The sequence below is a fragment of the Hydra vulgaris genome, chromosome 03 (genome assembly GCF_038396675.1).
Source record: "Hydra vulgaris chromosome 03, alternate assembly HydraT2T_AEP".
NCBI lineage: Eukaryota > Metazoa > Cnidaria > Hydrozoa > Anthoathecata > Hydridae > Hydra > Hydra vulgaris.
Window position 1 is genome coordinate 69,015,929 of NC_088922.1, and position 24,072 is coordinate 69,040,000.

At 27.3% G+C, this 24,072-nt stretch overlaps 1 protein-coding gene and 2 long non-coding RNA genes across 3 annotated transcripts in view; 2 read left to right on the forward strand and 1 right to left on the reverse strand.

The window, feature by feature from the left end:
• Positions 1-5,038: 5,038 nt before the first annotated feature.
• On the forward strand, positions 5,039-5,530 carry LOC136078872 (uncharacterized). The gene has a single exon (XM_065794688.1). It carries the CDS (start codon positions 5,039-5,041, stop codon positions 5,528-5,530), a length of 492 nt encoding a protein of 163 aa, XP_065650760.1.
• An 8,428-nt stretch (positions 5,531-13,958) lies between these two features.
• LOC136077820 (uncharacterized) overlaps positions 13,959-24,072 on the forward strand; it is a 13,200-nt gene continuing 3,086 nt past the window's right edge. The window contains exon 1 of the long non-coding RNA XR_010637309.1: positions 13,959-14,199. This is a non-coding gene — a long non-coding RNA (uncharacterized LOC136077820). The remainder of the gene's footprint in view (positions 14,200-24,072) is intronic.
• Positions 16,882-20,882, reverse strand: LOC136077819 (uncharacterized). The gene is made up of 5 exons (XR_010637308.1): positions 20,733-20,882; positions 20,389-20,457; positions 20,120-20,248; positions 17,578-17,720; positions 16,882-17,085 (listed from the first exon to the last, which is right to left on the reverse strand). It is a non-coding gene; the product is annotated as an uncharacterized LOC136077819 (long non-coding RNA).

Genomic DNA, 24,072 nt, shown 5'->3' on the forward strand with positions numbered 1-24,072 from the left:
TAGTCGATATGCGTTTTCCATGTGATGTTTTCATCAAGAAAAACACCTAGGTACATTGTTACATTATGTCTTTTTATTTCAACATCATCAATAAAAATTTTTGGCAAACTAAAATAAATATAATATGGGGTAAATAAGCTTTTTAAGAGACTGGGTGGAAAAGAACCCAATTTATTTTTTTAATGTTAAGAGTTAGTTTGTTGCATTTAAACCATTTGGATATACTCTTAAGTTTATCATTCATAGTATAGAAGAGTTTGTAAATGTTATTATCGGAAAAGAATAAGTTAGTGTCATCAGCAAACATGATACTCATTAAATTCGAAGCTTTATTTAGATCGTTAATATAAATCAAGAACAATAGTGGTCCTAAAATGGAACCTTGTAGAACGCCACATTAAATATTCAGAAATTTATTTGGATGATCATTATTGCTGATAACAAATTGTTTACAGTTGGATAAATAACTTTTAAACCATTTTATAACTTTGCAATTTATTCTATAATATTTTAGCTTTTGTAGTAAAATTTCATGATCGACAGTATCGAATGCTTTCGATAGGTTGATGAAAAAACCTAATGTATACTTAGACTTTTCAAAAGAATTAGAGATTTCACGTACAAATTGGATAACTGTATGTTCTGTGGAACTATTTCTTTTAAAGCCGAATTAATAGTTGTATAAAAAATTATTAGAACGAAAATAATTGTATAATCTATTGCACATAATACGTTCTAGTATTTTTGAAAATGCGGAGAAGACAGAGATAGGGCGATAATTACTGATACTTGTTTGATCACCTTCTTTTAAAATTGGTGTAACCTTAGCAATTTTTAGTTGTTCAGAAAAAAAATCCTTGGCGAATAGATGCTCCATAGACCTTAAGTAGGATATCTTATAAGTATTCAAAACATTTTATGACTATATTACCGTTTATTTCATCTGCTCCGGTTGATTAATTTTTTTAAAGAGTTTTGAAAGCTTTTTCAAACTCTTGAAAAGATAGTTCAGAAGATAATTCGTTGGAACTAGTGCAATTATCCATTAGTACTAAAAAATCTCTAAATAAAGCATTTGTATAAGGAATTATGTTTGGGACCAATGTCAACAAAGAATTTATTAAATTCATGAGCTATAGCTCTTGATTCGCATATATTTTTGTTATCAACTATAATTGTTTGGGGGAGCGAACCTGAGCATCTTTTTTGTCTACCACTAATTTCATTCATTATTTGCCGAGTGTGTTTTGAGCTATTTTTAAATTTATCTAAGAGTCTTGAGTAGTAATTTTTTTTCAAGTTTTTACAAACTTTTTCAATTAGGTATTTGTATTCTTTATGTATTTTTTCATTTGCAGATGATTTTGTAAGAAGTAAGAAGAGTAAGTTAAGGAGAGAGTAATAATGTCTGAAGAAAAGTTAACTTGACGAAGAACCAGTTATAAGTTTGTTTATTGATGGAAGGACTCAACTTTACTTTTGAAACAGAATCCTCTAACAAATAAATTTCACATGAGGACTATAAAAGAAGAACGTATAATGTGCCTGTGAGCCTGATGGAAGATACCTTACTCATTACACACCACCTAAAGCTATACCACCAAGCAAACCAGCCAAAGAAGCCGCATTTGCTCTTTACAATTGGATGGTTCCAAGGGCAATCCATGAGTCCTTAGAGGTCGTAGGTGGAGATTCTACAAACTCCATGACAGGTTCAAGAAAAGATGGAGGTTTGCTGTCAAATCTTGAACAATTAGTAGGGAGAAAATTATTCTGGTCTATTTGTATGCTCCATTGTAATGAATTACCATTGAGGCACATAATTATTGAACCGGACGGCCCAACTAATTCAAAAGATGGTTTTACTGGCCCTATTGGAAAAGCTTTATCTATAGTCAATAGCATAAAAAGACTTGATACGTTTGAACCTATAGAACAGCTGAAACCTTTAACTGAAATTGCTGAAAAATTTCTCAAAATAATGTCAACAGATGCAGCTCTCTGGTATAAGTTGGTACACTGTTTGTCCACTGGCAAGATGGACATAAATCTTTCTTAAGCAAAGTGTGGAAAGATTTGCCACAGCAGATGGCTTACCACAGCAGAAGCTTCATTTTCCTCTATATGAGTGATTACACTTTTACTGGTGACGTTCTTCAAAAGTTTCATTTAATCGTTTAATGGGTAGCTGTAGTATATTTCCACATGTGGTATGAAATGAAATTAAAACACAGTATTGATGGCCCAGGTCACTTAGTAACACTGTTGCAACTGCTAAAAAAACAAGATAATGAAGTTCAAAATATTGCCATACAATACATTCAAAATGGAGCCTATTTTGCCCACTCGGAATCCCTTATTTTAACTCTTTTGTCAAGATCAGATGAAGAATCGAGGAAGTTTGCCATTAAAACAATTAAAAATATCAGGAAAACCTCGCAGTTCGGAGAAACAGATGTAGGGTCACGAAAATAGGTTTTCCTCAAAACAGAAGCTTTGTCTATCAAGAGCTAATAGATTGAGAGAAGGAAAAAATATCAGAACCAGTGTTTACATGCCAAATCTCTACATGCAATCTTGACAAATATCTGGTCACTCGTTTTAAAGCTCCGTACTTTCCTCTTCACACGCAATCTTTTGAAAGGGCAGTAAAAGAAGTTACAGAAGCAGCACTTTTCGTTTGTGGTTTTAAAAAAAGAGACGGGTTTGTGAGAGCACGAATGAATAAAAGAAAAACTTTGCCCGAGCTAAAATCAAAAAAAGTTTTTTTAGTAACCTTTATTTAACAAAATTGCAAACAAAAATACTTTTATTACTATGTTATAACTTAACTTGTTATAACTTAACTTAACATTGTTATAACTTAACTTAACATTGTTATAACTTAACTTAACATTGTTTTGTTTTTAATGTTGTTAAGCTAAACGATGTTGTTAAGATGAACTATAGAGATGTCATTCAAACAAATAAAATTTCTGTAATAAAAGAGATGGGTTTGTACAACATTAATAAAACATTACATGTTCATAATCAAAATCTAAAAGAGGAGAAAAAAATTGTAAACAAATAAAAAGAAGTAAATGTTACTAGAAACGTACAGCTCAGTACAGCTGGTACAGAAAGGAAACAAAATGAAAAAAAAAAATATAATGAAGTATTATTAGTGAAAAAAGTTTTAAAGGATAATGTGGATACTAAAAATATTAATAAAGAGAATTTGGATCCTTGCAAACTTCAAATTAATATTAATTATATTAATACAAATAAAGATGGTGACGTGATCTTAAGTTGTATCAATGAGGAATCCAAACAAAACGTTTTTAATGTTATTAAAAAAATGAATGACAAATTGTCAATAGAAGAAGTTAATAAAGAAAAGCTATCAGTTAGAATTAAATTTATAGCTAAAATCAGTAAAGAATACTTACCCCAGGAACATGAACTTATAACAAATAAAATTATTAGTTAAAATAGCTTGGAACAAGAGTCTAAGTTGGTTGTGATCAAAAGAAAAGTAGTTAAAAATGGTAATGCGGAACTGATTATCATGGATATGAACAATCAGTCTTATAAGTATATAACGGAGAAGAGAGATAATCATCTCTACATTAATTGGCAATCAGTGTATGTGAAGAACATGCAAACATCATCTATTGTTACAAATGTCAAAGTTACGGTCACTATGCTGACAAATGTCGTAGTAAAGTGAGTTTCTGTAGATTCTGTGCTGGAAGTCATGCTTCTAATGAATGTAAAAACAAAAAGAAAAAGTGTTGTGTCAACTGTTGTAAAATGAATGAAAGATTAGGGCAACCATGAAACACTTATGTGTACCATCTACCTCACTCAAAAATTGTCAAATATTCCAAGAAATTGAAGGAAGAATTGAAAAAAACCTTGAATAGCAGTCAAAGAAATTCAAAAATATAAAATATGTGTTAATCAACACAAATTGACTGGGTAATAAAATGGATGTAACTAGAAAATATGTAAGTAAATTCAAGCCTCACATATTTGCACTTGTTGAAACACATATTACTAATAATATTTAAAAAAAAGAATTTGAAATTGAAGGCTATAACAATTTAACATGTTTGTGAGAGAGTAAGCACAAAGGGGAATGTATATAATACTTTAGACATGACATTAAATTAACTAAGAGTCATAATAAAATCAAAGAGGGTGACATCTGGGTTCTTAATGTAACTTTACAAATTTATAAACAAATGTTTAATATTTCAGTAATAAATAAATCTCAATTTTCTACAGTATCTTTCTTGGATTTTTGGGACAAATGTGTAAATAATATTAGTGCCAAGTATAAGAATATTGTCTGCATGGGTGCTTTTATTTGAATATCTTAAAAAAATCAGGTATAAATGAAAAGTTCTCAAATATAAATCAAAATTACAACTTAAAGGTTTTCAATAATAGCCCCACTAAAATAACGGATACACCTAATATGTGTATTAATTTATATATTAGTAATGTGTACTCAGAAGAAATTACACAAAATGATATAATTAAAATATCTGATCATGACTTTGTTTCCTGTAATCAAAAAATTAGTGTTGAAAAGAAGACTTACCTAAATTCAAATTAAAATCTTAGAACTAACAGTTCAAATCGAACCAAAATTATTAAATCCTATAATGAGATAGATTATGAAGAATTAAGTGAACTGATTTTAGATACTAATGTGAATAGTAAAGAGCTTCAATCTAATATAAAAGATGTAAATAAAATGGCTGAACTACTTATACAAAATGTTCATGTATCAATAAAATAGTTAAAACAAAAGAAGTGAAGAGTAAAAGTAATAAAAATCCAAAATGCTGGAAGGATTATTTATTGATAAAAGCATGTAATCAGTTAACAAAAGAATGGAACAAACTTAAGTATATGAAAAAAAATGGAACTGATCATAAAAAATGTAATGATCACTTTAAAATAGTTAAACATTGAAGAAATTATAAGAGTTATTTTTTAAGATGCTTAAAGTCAAGGTTTCTTAAAAAAAAAATTGATGAGGTTAAACATGATGCTTAGCTTCATGTTTAATCTAACTGACTTATCTCTAAAAAATAAAAAGAATGTGCTTGAAGATATTGTATTTGAAGAAAATGCAAAAGTCTCTTTAAGTAATAAATATAATAAATTTCAAATTAAAAGTATTCAAGATATTGAAAAGTCAATTAAATCTGAGTCAAATTATAATGTTAAACAAAATATTCATATAGAAGATAACGTAAATGCTTTCAATGGTTTCAAACAAATGAACAGAAATGATTTTGATAATATAGTTAAAAATATGAAGAACAAAAATTCAATGTGTGGAAATATAAGCGTAAAAATGTTTAAAAATATTTATCCAAGTAAAGCAGTGAAGTTATTAGAAGTAGTTAATTTGTCATTGAAGACTGGTATTGTACCAAAATCATGGAAAAAGTCCACAATAATACCAATCCCTAAAACAAACTCACCTAAACAACTGCAAGATTTAAGACCAATCAATATGTTGCCTGTGTAAGAAAAAATCATTGAAATATGGGTTTATAAGCAAGTATTGGATTATTTTGAATCAAATAATTTATTGTATAAAAATAAATTTGGTTTAGGAAAAAATATTTGATATTTCCCAACTATACTTCAAAACTTGCCAACTGAAGTGCTAAATATACAATTATGCCCACTCAAAGGCATATATAACAGCTTTGGGAACGAGGAAGGGGGGGGGAGAGGAGTGTTGCATAAAAAACAACAATACTGAATTCAATCTGATGTTTCAACTAAATGTTCAGGAACATTTGCAAGAAAGAAGGAATTATTAAAGTATTTCCAACATAGCTTTACAAGGATATGATATAGTACAGGCTTACGGGAAACAGCTTCAATTGCGTCGGCAGCTTGGATGGATGCAGAAATAATTAAAGAAATCAATAACAAGTTAGTTATTGATCACAACAAAGCCAAGCGAGCTCAAGAAAAAGTTATGTAGTCTCTTTCAATAGAGTTTTACACTCAATGCAGGACTAGCATTATTGATTGCATTTTTTTTTTATAGCAGAATAAATAATACAAAAGTTCCATTAAAAGCTAAAGGTTCGACTAAATAATATCCTGTTACAATCAAAGAGAAACATTATACAGTATATCAAGGGCCCGGTGGTAGGAATCTTTTCCATTTCACCTGAAAAATTCTTAAACATATGAAACATGATGATGTAATTGCTCAGAATACATATAAGTTTTTGAAAAATAATAGTACCAATAAAAGCTTAAAGGTGCAAGGTGGTAATTCTACTAGTGTTAACTCAGGTGGTCAGGGGAGTTAACTCAGGTGGTCAGGGGATCAATACACAAGCTGAAAGTGATATTAGAGAGAAAACTAAACTGACTGGTCAATTGATGACAACTCTTGATGGATAGACTCCATCAAGAGTTGTCATCAGCAGCAGCAAAGGGAGAAACAGTATCGGAAAATTATTAAATGACGTAACAGCTCTGAAAATAATCCATGCTTTTATTTGAAAAATTGATGTTGGAAATACACCCACAGACTTGGCTTTACTTGATATTTGGCTAATTAATAATTCGAAATGGTTGACAACTGCGAACAGAGTTTGCACAGATTGGGTCTCAAAACATGAATTTGAAGGCGAAAATTTAAAAAATCATTTAATTAATTAGTGAGTTCGTTTTGGGACTTTACATGTCTATGTGGTTTAAAATTAAAGTCAGGTTTACTAAAGGACCGACACGCATTCTTTATCAGTTTCTGAAACATTAATCAAGTGAAGTAATTACAATTATTATGCCAACAGCTTAACGTTTAGCTTGGTGTGCTTTCCGTCATACGGACCTGCTCTGCTCAGAAAATGTAGAGGAAAGAAAGAATGGTATAGAATTAATTGTGAAAATTAGAAGCCCGATGACAAAAAATTTCAAACTGGTGATAAAAATGTGAGAGCTAGAATAATTCCAGAAATATAATCTGACGCAACAACACTTATACAGCTAATCTTCTATATGCCTATTTTTACTTGCGATCTGACAACAGAAATATAAAACAGATTATATTTGAGCCAATAAATGTTCTAGATTGGTTTTGTCATAGGCAGTCAATGGAAATGCGAGTTAAACAGGTAACGGAAGCAGCAAACAAAGCTTATTCTCATTAAAAAACAGAAGTTTTAAAAGAGGGCATGATTCCTCAAAGAAAGATTTGATCTAAATGAAAAAATTAAAAAATATATAAATTTTGTTTTGTTAAAAAAATTATAATAAAAAGCATTTTTATTATAACTATTTATAGCTGATTAAATAAATAAATAAATGATAAATAAATGATAACTAAATGATAAATAAATGGTTATAAAAAGAAACTATTATAAATGTTTTAATAATAATAGATTAAAAAAAAAAAAAGATTAAAAACAAAGTTCAAGCCGTCAAAAATATAGAACCAAACGCAAAAATTTGCAGTTCTCGTAATTTTCCGCGAATTTAAATGAATTTAAAACCACGCCTCCCTGTAGCTTAATCATTTCGGATTTTTTAATCTAAGCCTTTTTTTAGTAATATTACATAAAAGTACAAACTTTCAGAATACAGGATTTTCAACCCGGAAGAAAAAAATGGTATGACACACCCTGAAATGTATACAGCGGTGACCAAAAATTAAAGACCACACATTTTTTAGTTGGTTTCTTAATCTTTAAATTAAAATTAAGAAGATTCTAATTGACATATTAATTTTTTTTTTTTAATATCTTGTTAATTAAAACATACGGATTAAAGTGGTATAATTTTTTTAATCTAATTCTAATTAAATAGCGTTTAACTTATTAAAAAACTGATGAGTACTTATAAATCTTCTATAAATAAATTGGACAAAATTTAACAACCACTTTCAAATCTTTAATTTGCACTTATTAAAAATAATAATCTATTATCTTTTTTAACTGTCTTAATTGCTTATTACGTTGGCTATAAAATAAAATGTCGAAACCTGAGTTTCGATATCAAATAAACATTTATTTTTTGAATTGCAATAAGGATATACAAATATTGCAAAAATGCGAGCAAAGATCGAAGAAAAAGACAGATACGCGGCTCTTGTATTAAAAAAAGAAGGCTATAGCATCAGACAAATAGCAGAAAAGCTCGGAAGGTCTCACTCTTGCATTATTAACATAATTCAACAATACAAAGAGACCCGGTCAATTAATGATCGTCATAGGACTGGGCGCAATAAAATTTCAAATGACCGTGATGTTCGCTCGTTAGGTGATTAATGAAAGAAAACAGACAAGCATCATCTACAGACTTGTCTACGAAATGGACACTGTCAAATGGTCTGAAAGCAAGCCCTAGAACTATGCGAAGGGTCCTCCACAATTTAAATTATTTATGGCGTGCTGCTGCAAAAAAACCACGCTTAAATAAAAAACAAAAATTTGCCAGGAAAGAGTGGTGCAAACTACATAAAAATTGGTCAAAAGATCAGTGGAGCCGTGTGGTCTTTAGTGATGAAATGAACGTTAAGGTAGACAACAGAAAAAATTGCGTAATGTTGCGTAGGCTTCCAAGCGAACGTTTCGATGAATCATGCATTTTGAAATGAACAAAACAAGGCAGTGGTTCAATAGGCATTTGGGCCTGTATGAGTGCCTGTGGAGTTGGCGTTTTTCATTTATTCGACGGTAGACTCAACAAAGAAAGGTACATCGAAATTTTGGAAAACTCGCTTATTCCTAGCATTGATTTGTGGCAGTTGCAAGATGGATTTTTTTTTCAGCAAGATAATGCGCCGTGTCATAAAGCGCATGTTGTTAGCGATTGGTTCAATTCTAATAAAATTCAAGTGCTTCCATGGCCTGCCAATAGTCCAGACTTAAATCCAATAGAGAATTTATGGTCGTGGCTTGATCACAAGCTTGGTAAAGAACAATTTTACAATTTGGAAGATTTGAAATCTTTTATCTCTCATCATTTGAAAAATGCCTGATGAAGTAATCAAAACTTTAATGAATTCAATGCCAGAACGAGTACAAGAGTGCTTGAAAACAAATGGAGGAACAACACGTTTCTAAATTATTTTTTTATTGCTTTTTGAAATATTCTTGAAACTGGTCTTAAAATTTTGTCCAATTTTTTTTCCCATTTATATTTTTTTACTAGTCACTTTTTTAATTTTTTTAACATTATTTTGTAAAAAAATTATAAATTCTTTTATAATAAATATAAAATACAATAAAAATTCTTCCTAAAAATGTTTTTCTTTTCTTGATTCCTTTTTCCAAAATAAAATTATACTAAGGTTAATAATAAATTTTGAAAAAAAAATGAATGGTCTTTATTTTTTGGCCACCGCTGTATATATATATATATATATATATATATATATATATATATATATATATATATATATATATATATATATATATATATATATATATATATATATATATATATATATATATATATATACATATAAATTCTAATTCAAATATCCACTTGCCTGGTTTTAAAATATTATCACTTGCGAAAGCGAAAAAGCGAGGTGGCGGTTTGCTTATATAAAAGAAAGTTTATTACGAGGTTTGACATGTGTACTTCTAATGAAGATAAAGAGATTCTAACAATTCAAATTTTAACCAAAAAAACTAACAATATACTTTTAAGTTGTAGCTATCCCCATCTTCTGGCGTAATTGAATGTTTTAACAACTATTTAATTACAACAATTATTTAAAAAACTGACCGAAAAAGCAAACAAAACTATATAATTGGTAATTTCAACTTAAATCGTTTAGAATACCACATCAAGTACACCATAAAAACAAATCGTTTTTAAACGTATCTACAACGAAGCAAATTTATCATTGTTTTAGGAGCAACTGTGATTGCTTTATTGGAATAGTGTTAACACTTCATCTGACGTTAACTTAGCTAACAACCAATTCCTAAAATCTTTTTATAAAATATATGATGCTAACTTTCCAAAACTTAAATCAAATCTAAAACCGAAAAATGTAAAATCGCTATGAATTACGAACAGTCTAAGGAAATCTTCAAGAGTCAAACAAAAATTATACATTAAAAATTTAAATTTAAATTTAAAAACCATCTACAAGAATTATGCAAAAGTTTTTGAAAGACTTAAAAAGAATTTAAAAAAATAAATACTATTCTAATTTACTTGAGCAAAACGAAAATCATTCCAAACGCACATGGCAAATTCTAAAAGAAATTACTAGTAACACTAAATCTAAATCATGCGCTTTTAAAAATGGTATTAAAATTAATGATGAAATCATATATGATTCTCATGAAATAGCAATTGAACTAAACAATATTTTTTGTCTCAGTTGGACCTAGTTTAGCAAAAAAAATTCCAAATATAAAAAAAAATTGATATCTCGTCCGTAGCAACAACTAATCATGATTCTTTTTAATTATCACTTGAGGAATTTGAAACTGCTTTTAATATGCTAAAACCAAACAAAGCGAGTGGTTTTGATGATATAAATAGCAAAATAATTAAAAATTCAAACGAAGTTATTTAAGACATTCTTTTTAAGATTTTTTCATCTTCAATAAGACAAGTAGTTTTTTAAGTTTAAAATAGCAAAAGATACACCGATATTCAAAGGAGGAAATCTAACAAATGTTAATAACTATCGCACTATATCTGCTCTTCCAGTTTTTTCAAAATTTCTAGAAAGAATTATGTATAACAGAATTTACACACATCTTACTAACAATCATTTGTTATATAACCATCAAAGTGGATGTTAAAAAATAACTCTACAGAACACGAGATTCTCTAGTTAACACGTAGTATTACTGAAACGTTTGAAAAATCTGAGTATATCTTAGGCATCTTAATTGACTTATCTAAAAACTTTGATAGTATAGACCATGAAATTCTTTTTAAAAAACTCAAAAATTACATAATCACTGGAAATGTTCTTAAATGGTTAAAAAGTTATTTAAATGGTCGCAAACAATTTGTATCCGTTGGCGCTCCTTCACCAATGAATTTGCTAAAGATTACCTGTGGTGCTCCACAAGGATCAGTTCTCGGACTTCTTCTTTTTCTCATATATATTAACGATATTCATAAAGTATCCAGATTAGAGACAATAATGTTTGCCGGTGATACAAACCTTTTTTTATCACATAACAACATCCCTGCACTGTTTCAACTTATGAATTTAGAATTAAACAAGATTTCTTAATGGTTTAAATCAAATAAATTATCGCATAACATTAAAAAACTAATTGGACTTTCTTTCATCCACTTTCTAAAAAAAATTAATTCCTAACAAAATGCCATCCCTTGTAGCATATGTTACAAAATTTTTATATGTTACAAAAAAAAAATTAATTCCTAACAAAATGCCATCCCTTGAGCATATGTTACAAAATTTTTAGGTGTTTATGTTGATGGAAACCTTACTTGGAAATTTCACATTGAAAATTTATGCAACAAAGTCTAAAAAATAATAGGAATTTTATAAGGTAAGAAGCTTTTTGAATAAGAAAATTCTAACTCAATTATATTTCCCTTTTATTCACAACAAAAGTACCAACAAAAGCAAACTTGAATCTCTTCATCTTCATCAGAAGCACATAGCACTTTTAATAAATTTTAGTGAACGTTTTACCCATGCAAAACCTCTATTAAGAAAAATGAATGCACTAAATATATATCAACTTAATATTTATAATGTACTATGTTTTTATGTAAAATCAGTTCTTTCCGGGTTTCTTTTCATAATTTGTATTTGTCAAAAGATAAAAATAAATACATTCAACGCGACGATAATTTTATTAAGCAGCCATATTTTCAAACAAATTATAGTAAGTTTTGCATTGCTTTTCGCGAACCATTTTTATGGAGCAAAATAGTTTAAAACATTTAAAAACTTAAAGAATCGATTTTTACAATTGATGATTTGGTATTATGCTTTTAATATATATATAAACAGGGTGCCGAAAAAGTTCCCGTACAAAAGTATAATTTAAAAAAATTTTCTGAATGGTGTTTTCTTTCAATATACAGTGTGTTTTTAGTATTTATTTGTATTGCTTCGTATTCTTTTAATATTTTTTTGTATTATTTTGTTTTAAATTAAAATACATATATATATATATATATATATATATATATATATATATATATATATATAATATATATATATATATATATATATATTATTTTATTATACTTTACTTTAACATTTAACAAAATTTACAATAAGAAAGATCGTACGTATATAAGAAATGGCCAGAGCGAGAAGAAGACGCATATCGTCTTATCGCCGAGCCCCGTTTACATTGTCGCCTTCAGTTTATAAAACAAATTAAAAATTAAAAGTTAAAAAGTTACAGGTTGAAACTTATATAGTAAATTATAATATATTACAAATATTAAATCGTATAATAAGATATATATTTTTCTTTTAGCTATTTATTTTTCATTTTTATAAGAAGGAAATAAGAAACAAATCAAAGTAAAAATAAGTGAGTAATGATGACTTTTTTCTGTTTAATTTGTTTAGGTACTAATTTAAAAAATCTTTTTTAAGACTGAAGTTATTTTCTAATTGAAACCGTTTAGATTCTCTTTTGAATTTTTTTGGGAAATAGTCTAGAAGAGTTTTATTTTTAACAATATTTTTAAAAAACTTTTTCATATAAATGGTCCACGGTTTTGAATTTGAAATGAACTGATTTTAAAATAAGATCTTGGAACAACAAAATTATTAGTTGAAAACTTTGTGGGGTATTTATGAGTAATTTTGGTGAAGTATTATTATATATTATGAGGTAAACCATGGTTATTAACTTTGAGTGCTTTAAGTTCCATTAATATTCCTGTTGACACCAAAAATAATTCTACTTGCATGTTTTTGTTTGCTATAGGTTCTTTCAAGCTTTCCGTAATTGGTACTTCCCCATGCAATATTGGAATAGGAAAGATAACTATAAATAAACAAAAAATGTATATTTTTTAAAGATTCAATATTAAGAAATGGTTTAACTTTATATAACATTAAGATATTTTTGGAGATTTTGTTTTCAATAGATTTAATATGATATTTCCATCATATATTTTCATCTATAATCACTCCTAGAAAGTTAAACGTTGACTCTTTTAATAACTGTTTTATTCATGAAGAGATTATAGATTAAGAGATTATGAAGAGGTAATTTTAAAGAAAGGTTATCTCTCCGACAAGGTTTGTGGAATAAAACAAATTTAGTTTACCCAACAATATATTTACTGAAAGTTTATTATTTGTAATCCAGTAATTTATTTTTAATAATTATTCGTTAGATATTCTAAATAGGTCTTTTATATTATTGTTTGAATAAAAAAAATTTGAATCAGCAGTAAATTAATTAACATTACAAATTTTGGATACTAGATATAAATCATTTTTATAGAGTAGGAATAATAGTGGGCCTAAGAATGATCCTTGGGGAACACCAGAAGTTATATTATGTTTTTCTGTTTTATTTGCTGCATATATTATGCACAGGTAACTTTTAAACAATAGTAAGTTATTGTTTAGTATTTCATACAGTTCTAGTTTTTTATAAGAATATTATGGCTAACAGTGTCAAATGCTTTTCACAATGCAATAAAAACTCCTAATGTATAGCAATCATTATTGAACCCATTGTATATATAATTTATTAGCTCGACCACCGCATGATCCGTTAAGTGATTCTTTATGAACCCCAATTGTTTATTATATTGCTCTTAGTTAAATAACTATTGAATCTGTCATAAATTATTCGTTTTAACAGTTTTGAGAAACATGGTAAGATAAAAATAGGTCTATAATTAGACATATTTGAGTCATCGCCAGATTTAAAAATAGTTATGATCTTAGCAATTTTTTATTTCTCTGGTACAATTCTGAATTTTGGTAAAAGGTTAAAAATGTAAAACAGTGACGGTTCAATAACATCAAACACTTCTTTAACAACATTCACGCTAATTTTATCTATGCCAGCGCATTTATTACTTTTTAAGCAGTTGAAGGCATTTTGCAACTCACTTAAGTTTAATTTTATTTCTTTCATAGATATATTGGTTGATTTTATTTAAGATTCAAAGTTTCAAAGTGTTTTTTGGGATTTTATCAGCTAACGATGGCCAATATCAAGAAAAAATTTGGTGAGTTTTTTAATTCTAGCTTCTTTATTATAAATCGTTTCGCGGTCAACTAAAAGTTTTTGTGGCAAATTGTTTTTCGGACATTTATATTTTTCCGATGATCTGCTTAATCACATTCAATGTTTTTTGTGTATTTCCGCGTGCTATTTTCAACAACCTTGCATAATAATTTTTTTTTCGTGTTTCTTTGTTTTTTCAAACATATTTTTATATGTTTTATGTTTTAAATACTTTTCATAAAGTTTTTGTTTTCTCTTTGATGATTTATACAAACCTTCCGTCATCTATGGGTTTAAAAGCGAAATAGAATTTTAATTTTTTTTTTTCACTGGAAATGCCATTTCATAGAGTTCAATCGAGAAAACTGTGCCAAAAATAATTCTTACGCATTATTCGTATCTTCAGATTGCAATATAGGATTTCAATCAGTTTTTTCAGATAAAAGATTTCGAAAGATTTTATTGATTTGTTAATACAACATTTAACATTTATACAATAACATTAATACAATAACATTTTTTTTTTGTTGGAAGCGAAGAACGTCTTTGCTTCCAACAAGGCTGCAAGCAGCCACTAATTAAAGTTGGTAGTTACTGAAAGAAAAAAGGTGAAGATTGTAGAGCAAGATAACGATTGACGGACAACTTAAAAGATTGCAAATTATATGAATCAGGAAAGCAAGATGAAGGAAGCGAATTCCAAAGAGCTGATGTTCGAGGGAAAAAACTAGACATATAAACGTTTTTGGAGCACTTAGGAACAATCACAGAAAAAGGATGACACTTAATTGAATGACGAGTAACACGAGAATGAATTATAGTAGATGGCACAAGAGACGCTAGCTCTTTACAGCAGTGCCCATTGTAGTATTTGTAGAAAAGAGAAAGAGAAGCAACATTGCGACAATGTGATAATGGTTAGAGGTTGACTGCAAGAGCAGGTCCAACTATGTTTACAATGCGTTTTTGCACCTTGTCTAGAAGAAAAAGGGCATCATTAGAAGATCCGCCCCAGATATGACAACAATATTCCATACAATGCCGGATTTGAGATTTATAGAGATAGAGAAGAGAATCCGAAGTAAAAAAGTGACGAGCTCGACAAAGAGATACAACCTTAGCAGATGCTAATTTTGCAACTGATTTAATATATGGTTTCCAAGAAAGATTAGAAGTAAGAGTTATTCCTAGAAGATGAAGAGTAGGTAACTCATCGAGTACATCACCGTTCATAAATATAGGAAGACCTAAATTATTGCGATAACGATTAGCTGAAAAAAACTGAGTTTTATCTGAATTAAAGTTCACCAGCCACTGTGAGCCACATCCTATAGCATTAGTGAGATCCTTTTCAAGCTTAAATGTCTCCTCCAAGCAATCAGAAGGAGTTGGTTTTTTATCACGACAAGAATAAATGGTAGTATCATCAGCAAACAATTCCACCTTAGATGTGAGAATATCTGGAAGATCATTAATGTAAATTAAAAAGAGCATAGGGCCAAGGATAGAACCTTGAGGAACCCCTGAAGTTACAAAATAAGAAGAAGAGTGTTGTCCATCGAGGGCAACTTTTATGCTACGATTGGAACGGAAGGATTCAATGATCTCAAAGATGTTGCCGGATACACCACAAGAAGAAAGCTTATGGAGAAGACCAGCATGCCAAACTTTATCAAAAACTTTTGAAATGTCAAGAGCAATGGCCTTAATCTCTCCACCTTTATCTAATGCACGACAAAACCTGTCAGTTATTACTGTAAGCAAATCTGCTGTAGAACAAGAAGATCGAAATCCATAATGATGGTCAGAAAGTAAGTTATTAGATTCAAGATGAGAGATTAAGTGTTTGATAATTAAAGATTCAAAAACCTTGCTTATGATAGGAAGGAGACTTATGAAACGGTAGTTAGACGAAACAGATCGCTCTCCAGAATTTTTGAAGATAGGGATAACAGATGCCGCTTTCCAACAGGCTGGAAAGCAAGACTCTTATAAGCACTTGTTGAATAGTTTTGAGAGTACAGACGACAGCTACGGAGAACACTTATGCAAGACAATAACAGGTATGTTGTTCGGGCCACAAGCGGTAGAAGAGTCTAGGCAGGAAATCACTTTAGATAAAGATGCTGGAGTAATATGAATATCAAGCAAATGATCAACCTGTTTGTTGACAATATCCCCAGCAAACATGACAACGTTGAATCAACGTTGAAAACCGATCGCAAAAGATGTTGCGGAAACGTTGACAAAGTAATCGATTGTGCAAAGATATGTAACGTTGTTTAGTAGACGTTGATTAAACGTTATTGCGTAACGTTGAGAAAACGTTACTAAATGACGTTACAAAAGCGTCGCAACTAAACGTTGAAAAAGCGTTGCATAAAAAGCGTTGTATAAACGTCGCAACTTAACGTTGAAAAAACGTTACTTAAAAAGCGTTGCATAAACGCTGTTAAAGCAGTCTATTTTGCAAGGATATGTAACGTTGTTAGTAAAACGTCGATTTAACGTGGCTCAAAGACGTCGAGTAAAGGTTGAAATATAACGTTGAATCAACGCTTAAATGCGCTGTATAAAATCTCGCAAAATTTTATTAAACGTAATTAAACGTGGCTATAATATATACTGAATTGGCAAATAAAACTAAATTGTAATTTGAACTCTGCCCTCCCAATATTTCCAAAATCAATTTTTAATACAAACAGTAATAAACAATGATAAATATAAAAGAGCTTAAAATATACAGCTTATAGATATATATAAAAATATTATTATTTTCTTTAAATTTTATGTGTGTGAGTGTTTGCATATATATTTATGCAATATATAAAAATACAATTAACAGGATATCGTATCGATAGGCCAGGATATCATTGAGAAACAGAATCTAAATCAAAAAACAAAACTTGTACCATTAGTGGTGTGAAAGCAAATATAAAAAAAAATGTTATTAAATTAGTATAATTATTATTAAATTTAAAAAGTAAAAATAAATATATATATGTATATATATATACATATATATATATATATATATATATATATATATATATATATATATATATATATATATATATATATATATATATTTATATAAATATATATATATATATATATATATATATATATATATATATATATATATATATATATATATATATATATATATATATATATATATATATATATATATATATATATATATATATATATATATAACTTGGTCCAGGTATCACTCCATTGACTAGTTTTTAACTATTTGAGTGACACCTAACCTTATTTATGTGAGTTTATAAATATTATTGTAAACTTTCATATTTTATGGTTAAATAAATGGATTATTATTATTATATATAAAATATATAGATAAATAATATACATATTAAAATTTTCTGCTTATTTGAAGCAATTTTCCTGTGAATTTTCTTTAACAAACTCATGCAAATGCTGTTATGCAGAAATGCAGTTATTCGAACCTGCAGTTGTTCGAAATATCGGTTATTCGAATTAATTTTTCCTCCCCTAGAAGATAAAAAAACACGTTTAAGGAACAAAACAAAAAAAAAAAAAAAAGGACTATATTTTCAATGAATTGTAAAATATTTATTATTTTACAAGGATAAAACTGAAGTAGCACCAAATTCCAAGGGTCTTTTTCTTTTTTTACTTTCAACTTTTATTAAAATTCAAAAGAAACTTAAAGTAGGTCGTTTTAAAGAGCATATTCAGTTATTCGAGTTTTGGATTATTCGAAATAAATTCTTATACCCCTTGGAGGTTCGAATAACCGGGAGTTTACTGTATATATATATATGTATATATATATATATATATATATATATATATATATATATATATTATATATATAAATATATATATATATATATAAATATATATATATGTACAAAATTATTTACGTCAGAATCTATATAACTGAAAAGATTTATGTTTTTTTTTTAATTTGATTCCAAAATGAAAAAAAAACATTTATAAGTCTTTTTAACTCAAAGCAAAAGTAACTCTATTAAATGAACTTTGCTAACTTACATTTTTTTTGTCTAAAATAAAAGTGACAAAAGTTAGAAACATCTACATTTTTATTATGAAATATGTTTTGTCAATAACTATTCACTAAAAAGGATTAATAAAAAGTATTTTGTTAAAGTTATTAACAATAAGCATTTTAAACTATATTTTTCGGAATTTATTTTCAGAAAAAGTAAAACTAATAATAATAATGGTTTATCATCAAAACTATTCATTGGACATCAGATCTCGGGTCACTTTTGATCGAAAAAAGGACATAACCTACAAGCAATGTGATGAAAAATATCAAATATCAGTAAGTGGTGCTAGGAAGATGTGTATAAAGTATGACTGGTTCTTCTGAAAATCAGAAAAGACTTGGTCGCATTAAAACTTTAACAATAACCGATATCCTAATTGCACTGATAAAAAAAAAAAAATCAACAATAACCTAAAGGCAGATTGTTGAAAACCTTAAATTAAATGTTTCCTATCGAACTGTACAGAAAAGACTTAATAATTTTGATGATTTAAATAAACCTTCTCCAGGTAAGTAAACCCCTCATTAATCGCATAAACAAAGAAAAACTTTTAGCATTTGCAAAACTGCATATTAACAAGTGTGAGTCCTTTTGGAACTTAGTGTTATGGTCTGATAAGAATAAATGTCAAGTAATTGGCTTAAAAACGACAAAAAATTTGGTGCAGACCTTGTGATGCACTCTTAGATAGAAATCTTACAAAAACAGTCTAGCATGGAGTTGTCTCGCCTATGGCTCGGGGATGTTTTGATTCAAATAGTGTGGGACGACTAGTGAATGTTGAATGTATAATAACAGGGAAGTTGTATATTGATTGGCTTTCAAAAAATTTATGTTAATCCGTTTTAGAACTGATTGCAAATTTTTTTTTCACCATGGCGACCCTAAACACACATGCAAAGCGAAACAACAGTTCCTAAAAAAAAAGTAAAGCTAACATCCTTAAATGGCCGCCACAAAGACCAGACCTAAAACCTGTTGAAAATATATGGGCAATTTTGAAATCTAAAATAATTGTAAGATAGCTCATTTCATTTAATAGAGTTACTTTTACAATGATTTAAAAAAAATTATAAATATTTTTTTTCTTCTTTACAATCAAATTTTAAAAAAACATAAAATTTTTGAAGTTATGTAGATTCCAACGTAAATAATTTTGTTTTTATTGTTAGAGTTCTGAATTTATCAACAATGTTAATGCTATACATGTATATGCATTATGTGGACGTCAAATTATATATATATATATATATATATATATATATATATATATATATATATATATATATATACATATATATATACATATATATATATATATATATATATATATATATATATATACATACATATATATATATATATAAATATACATACATATATACATATATATATATATATATATATATATATATATATATATATATATATATATATATATATATATATATATATATATATATATATACATACATATATATATATATATATATATATATATATACATATATATATATATATATATATATATATATATATATATATATATATTTATATAAATATATAAATATATATACATATATATATATATATATATATATATATATATATATATATATATATATATATATATATATATATATATATATATATATATATATATATATATATATATATATATATATATATATATATATATATATATATATATATATATATATATATATATATATATATATATATATATATATATATATATATATATATATATATATATATACATTATGTGGACGTCAAATTTTACAATTAAAAATAGTCACAATTCCATACATAAATTAAGTAAATTAAACTTACTTGAATAGTTGTAACTATAAACCATCATTTTAATCATATAATGTACTTCGTTCATAAGATGGAAACCAGTTAAAACCATATCATTCCTCTTTCTTTGATCCACCAGAACTTTACTAAATAAACTTACACCTAAAATCAAATTATCACATGTCAAAAAAATTTAAACAGTATTATTAAAATTAGATATGACAAATAGGTAATATTATATTTTATTTATTCTTCACCATATAAAAAGTTAAATGCAAAGAGAAACACAATCATTCACTAACATAATTACTTTCATTCTTTTTCGGAGTCCTCTGTAGTCGTAAAATTAAATCCTTCGTCTACTTCTTTATCTAATATTAGATACTTATAAGTAATAATTTAGTAAAACAAATATAAACAAAAATGTAAAAACTAAAGTGTAGACCCAGTGCAAACAGATTACGATATATATCTAGGCAATCATAATACAATAAACAGATTCAAATTTTTACTTATCCCAAAATAAAAATGAGATTAATTAGATGTTTATTTGATATAGTACTTCACCATTAATATAAAACTATAACAGTTTTTTTATTCATATAAAACAATTAAAATAGCAATGAGTACTGTAAAATTTAATGACCTCCAGTAACTTTAATTCTTTTAACTCTAAGCTTGTTCCATGAATAATCAATTGGAAAACTATTATAGGCAGCTTTCATTGCATGAACACCAGTTGACAAAAATCACCAACTACATTCTACCCAACAACATAGAGCAACTGCCTCTACTTCAATCTGTTTTTAAAATAAACAACTTAAGCCCAAGATATATGTATATATACATATATATATATATATACATATACACATACACACACATATATATATATATATATTTATATATATATATATATATATATATACATATATATATTTATATATATATATATATATATATATATATATATATATATATATATATATATATAATGTATGTATATATGTATATATACATATATATATATATATACATATACACATACGCACATATATATATATATATATATACATATATATATATATACATATATATATATATATATATATATATATATATATATATATATATATATATATATATATATATATATATATATAATGTATGTATATATGTATATATACATATATATATATATATATATATATATATATATATATATATATATATATATATATATATATATATATATATATATATATATATATATATATATATATATATATATATATATATATATATATATATACATTTATAAACAAATATATATATATATATATATATATATATATATATATATATATGTATATATATATATATATATATATATATATATATATATATATATATATATATATATATATATATATATATATATATATATATATATATATATGTATATAAAATTTATTTATTTCTTATATATATATATATATATATATATATATATATATATATATATATATATATATATATATATATATATATTCATAATTACATGCATTAATACATAATATTAAAATAAATAAAAATATATATCAAAGGTATGTGATAAATATTAAATGCTAGAATTAAATATACAACACCGACTCTAAAATTAAGACTAGAAATATAAACATTTTATATACATATATAAAATGTTTATATTTCTTTTATATATATTCATAAGTTTACCCATATATACATGCATAAATACATATTATTAAAGTAAATAAAAATATATGATAAAGAATAAAATTAAATATACAACACCAACTCTATAATTAGGACTAAATACTTTTCCTATTAAAGTTAGAAGGTTTTCAAAAAAATGGAAATAAAGTTTCTTATCCAAACGTGTTTTTATATAAAAAAAACTTAATAATGCATACTTTAATTATTGGTCGAAGATTTTATACTGAAGTATTTGCTTGATAATTAGGGTATGGTGTTTAAAGTTTTTAAATAAATAAAAAAATTAGTCTGTTAACAGACTAAATTTAGTCTGACTTATGTTTTATTAATTTTGATATTACTTAAAACATATGAATCTTATCAAAATTAAGTGCTTTTTCTAACTTAAAAATAACATATTTAATACAACTTTGCAATTTATTAAAATGGTCATTTTAAAATAAATAAATCATGAACAAAAATAACCTGAATAAACCAAATATACTCTGAGATTTATTTGTATTATATGCAATTTGATGCAAAATCTAAAAGTTTTAAATTAGCCGCAATAAAAAGAAGTTATAAAACATAACTTTAATAAAATATTTTTTTATACCATCTGCATGCATTCTATTAAGTTTTCATTGCCTTTTCTTTACGGCAAATTATTTTTGTAATGGGTAGTTAATGAGACAATAATTTTCAATGTGTCACTTCCTCGACGTTGTCAAAGCAACTCATAATTTACGTTGGCAAAATAACACTTTTTCAACGTTTTTTAACTACCACATTTTCAACGTTGGTATATGTAACGTTGAATAAGGGTTGTTTCATAAATAGCTTAAATACGTTAAAAAAGCAGCTAATGTCTAACGTTGATAAACCTTCAACTTTGCGACGTTTTGACAGTGATTATTTGCGTACTTTTATTCAACGTTGAATAAACGCGATTTTTTGAGGAGGCTGAATAAGTGCGAATTTCATAACTGCGAATCTGCATAAGTGCGAAGCAGTTGCAAAGACTGGCATAACGGCGGCAACTTACAGCTGCTAACTGGCATAAGTGCGCCGAAAGAATTTGAAACATCGCATAAGTGCGAACTGGCATAAGTGCGAATTGGCATAAGTGCGAACTTGCCATATCACCACTTATGCCAATTTGCACTTATGCCAATGTTTGCAAATTCTTTCGGCGCATTTATGCTAATTCGCGCTTGTGCCAGTTCGCACTTATGCCAGTTTTTGCAATTGTTTCGCACATATGCCAGTTCGCACTTATGCCAGTTCGCACTTATGCCAATGTTTGCAAATTCTTTCGGCGCACTTATGCCAGTTCGCGCTTGTGCTAGTTCGCACTTATGCCAGTTTTTGCAATTGTTTTGCACTTATGCCAGTTCGCACTTATTCCAGTTCGCACTTATGCCAATGTTTGCAAATTCTTTTGGCGCACTTATGCCAGTTCGCGCTTGTGCTAGTTCGCACTTATGCCAGTTTTTGCAAGTGATTCGCACTTATGCCAGTTCGCGCTAGTGCCAGTTCGCACTTATGCCAGTTCGCACTTATGCCAGTCGCAATTATGCAGATTCGCAGTTATGAAATTCGCACTTATTCAGTCGCCCCGATTTTTTGAGAAGATAATATAAGTTGATATTTATACGCCTATTCAACGTTAAAAATGTGACGTTTAAAAAGCGGTTTATTTTTAACGTTGATGAAGCATAGATTTTGAATCGTCTTTAAAGTGGCTTTTTGCGTAAGTTGAATCCACGTTGACTAAACGTCTTTTTTTGAGAAGCTAAATACGTTACAATTTTAACGCTTATTCAACGTTTAAATTTACCGCGATTTAGTATACAAAAACAAACATTGATTCAACGTTGAAAGCGCGTTGTTTTTGTGACTGCAACGCTTTTTCTACGCTGCGACCGGTTTTTCAACGTTGATTCAACGCTGACATGTTTGCTGGGTCAGGTAGAACGCAACTAATGGAATCAAGAGATGATGTTGATGAAAAGTTTTTAGCAAACAATTCGGCTTTGTCTTTAGGTGAGGTGACAAAGTCTGAGCCATACAAGAGAGGTGGAATTATAGATTTGCCCTTATTATTGATATCATTAAAGATTCTCCAGAAGTCACGAGAGCCTAATTTTTGATATGTGATACGAGATTTCATGACCTGAGAATAGCGGGTTTTGGCGTTAGACAAAACCTTTTTACAATTGTTTCTAGCAGTAATAAACAGACGTCTGTTTTCTGGACAATTGTTTTGT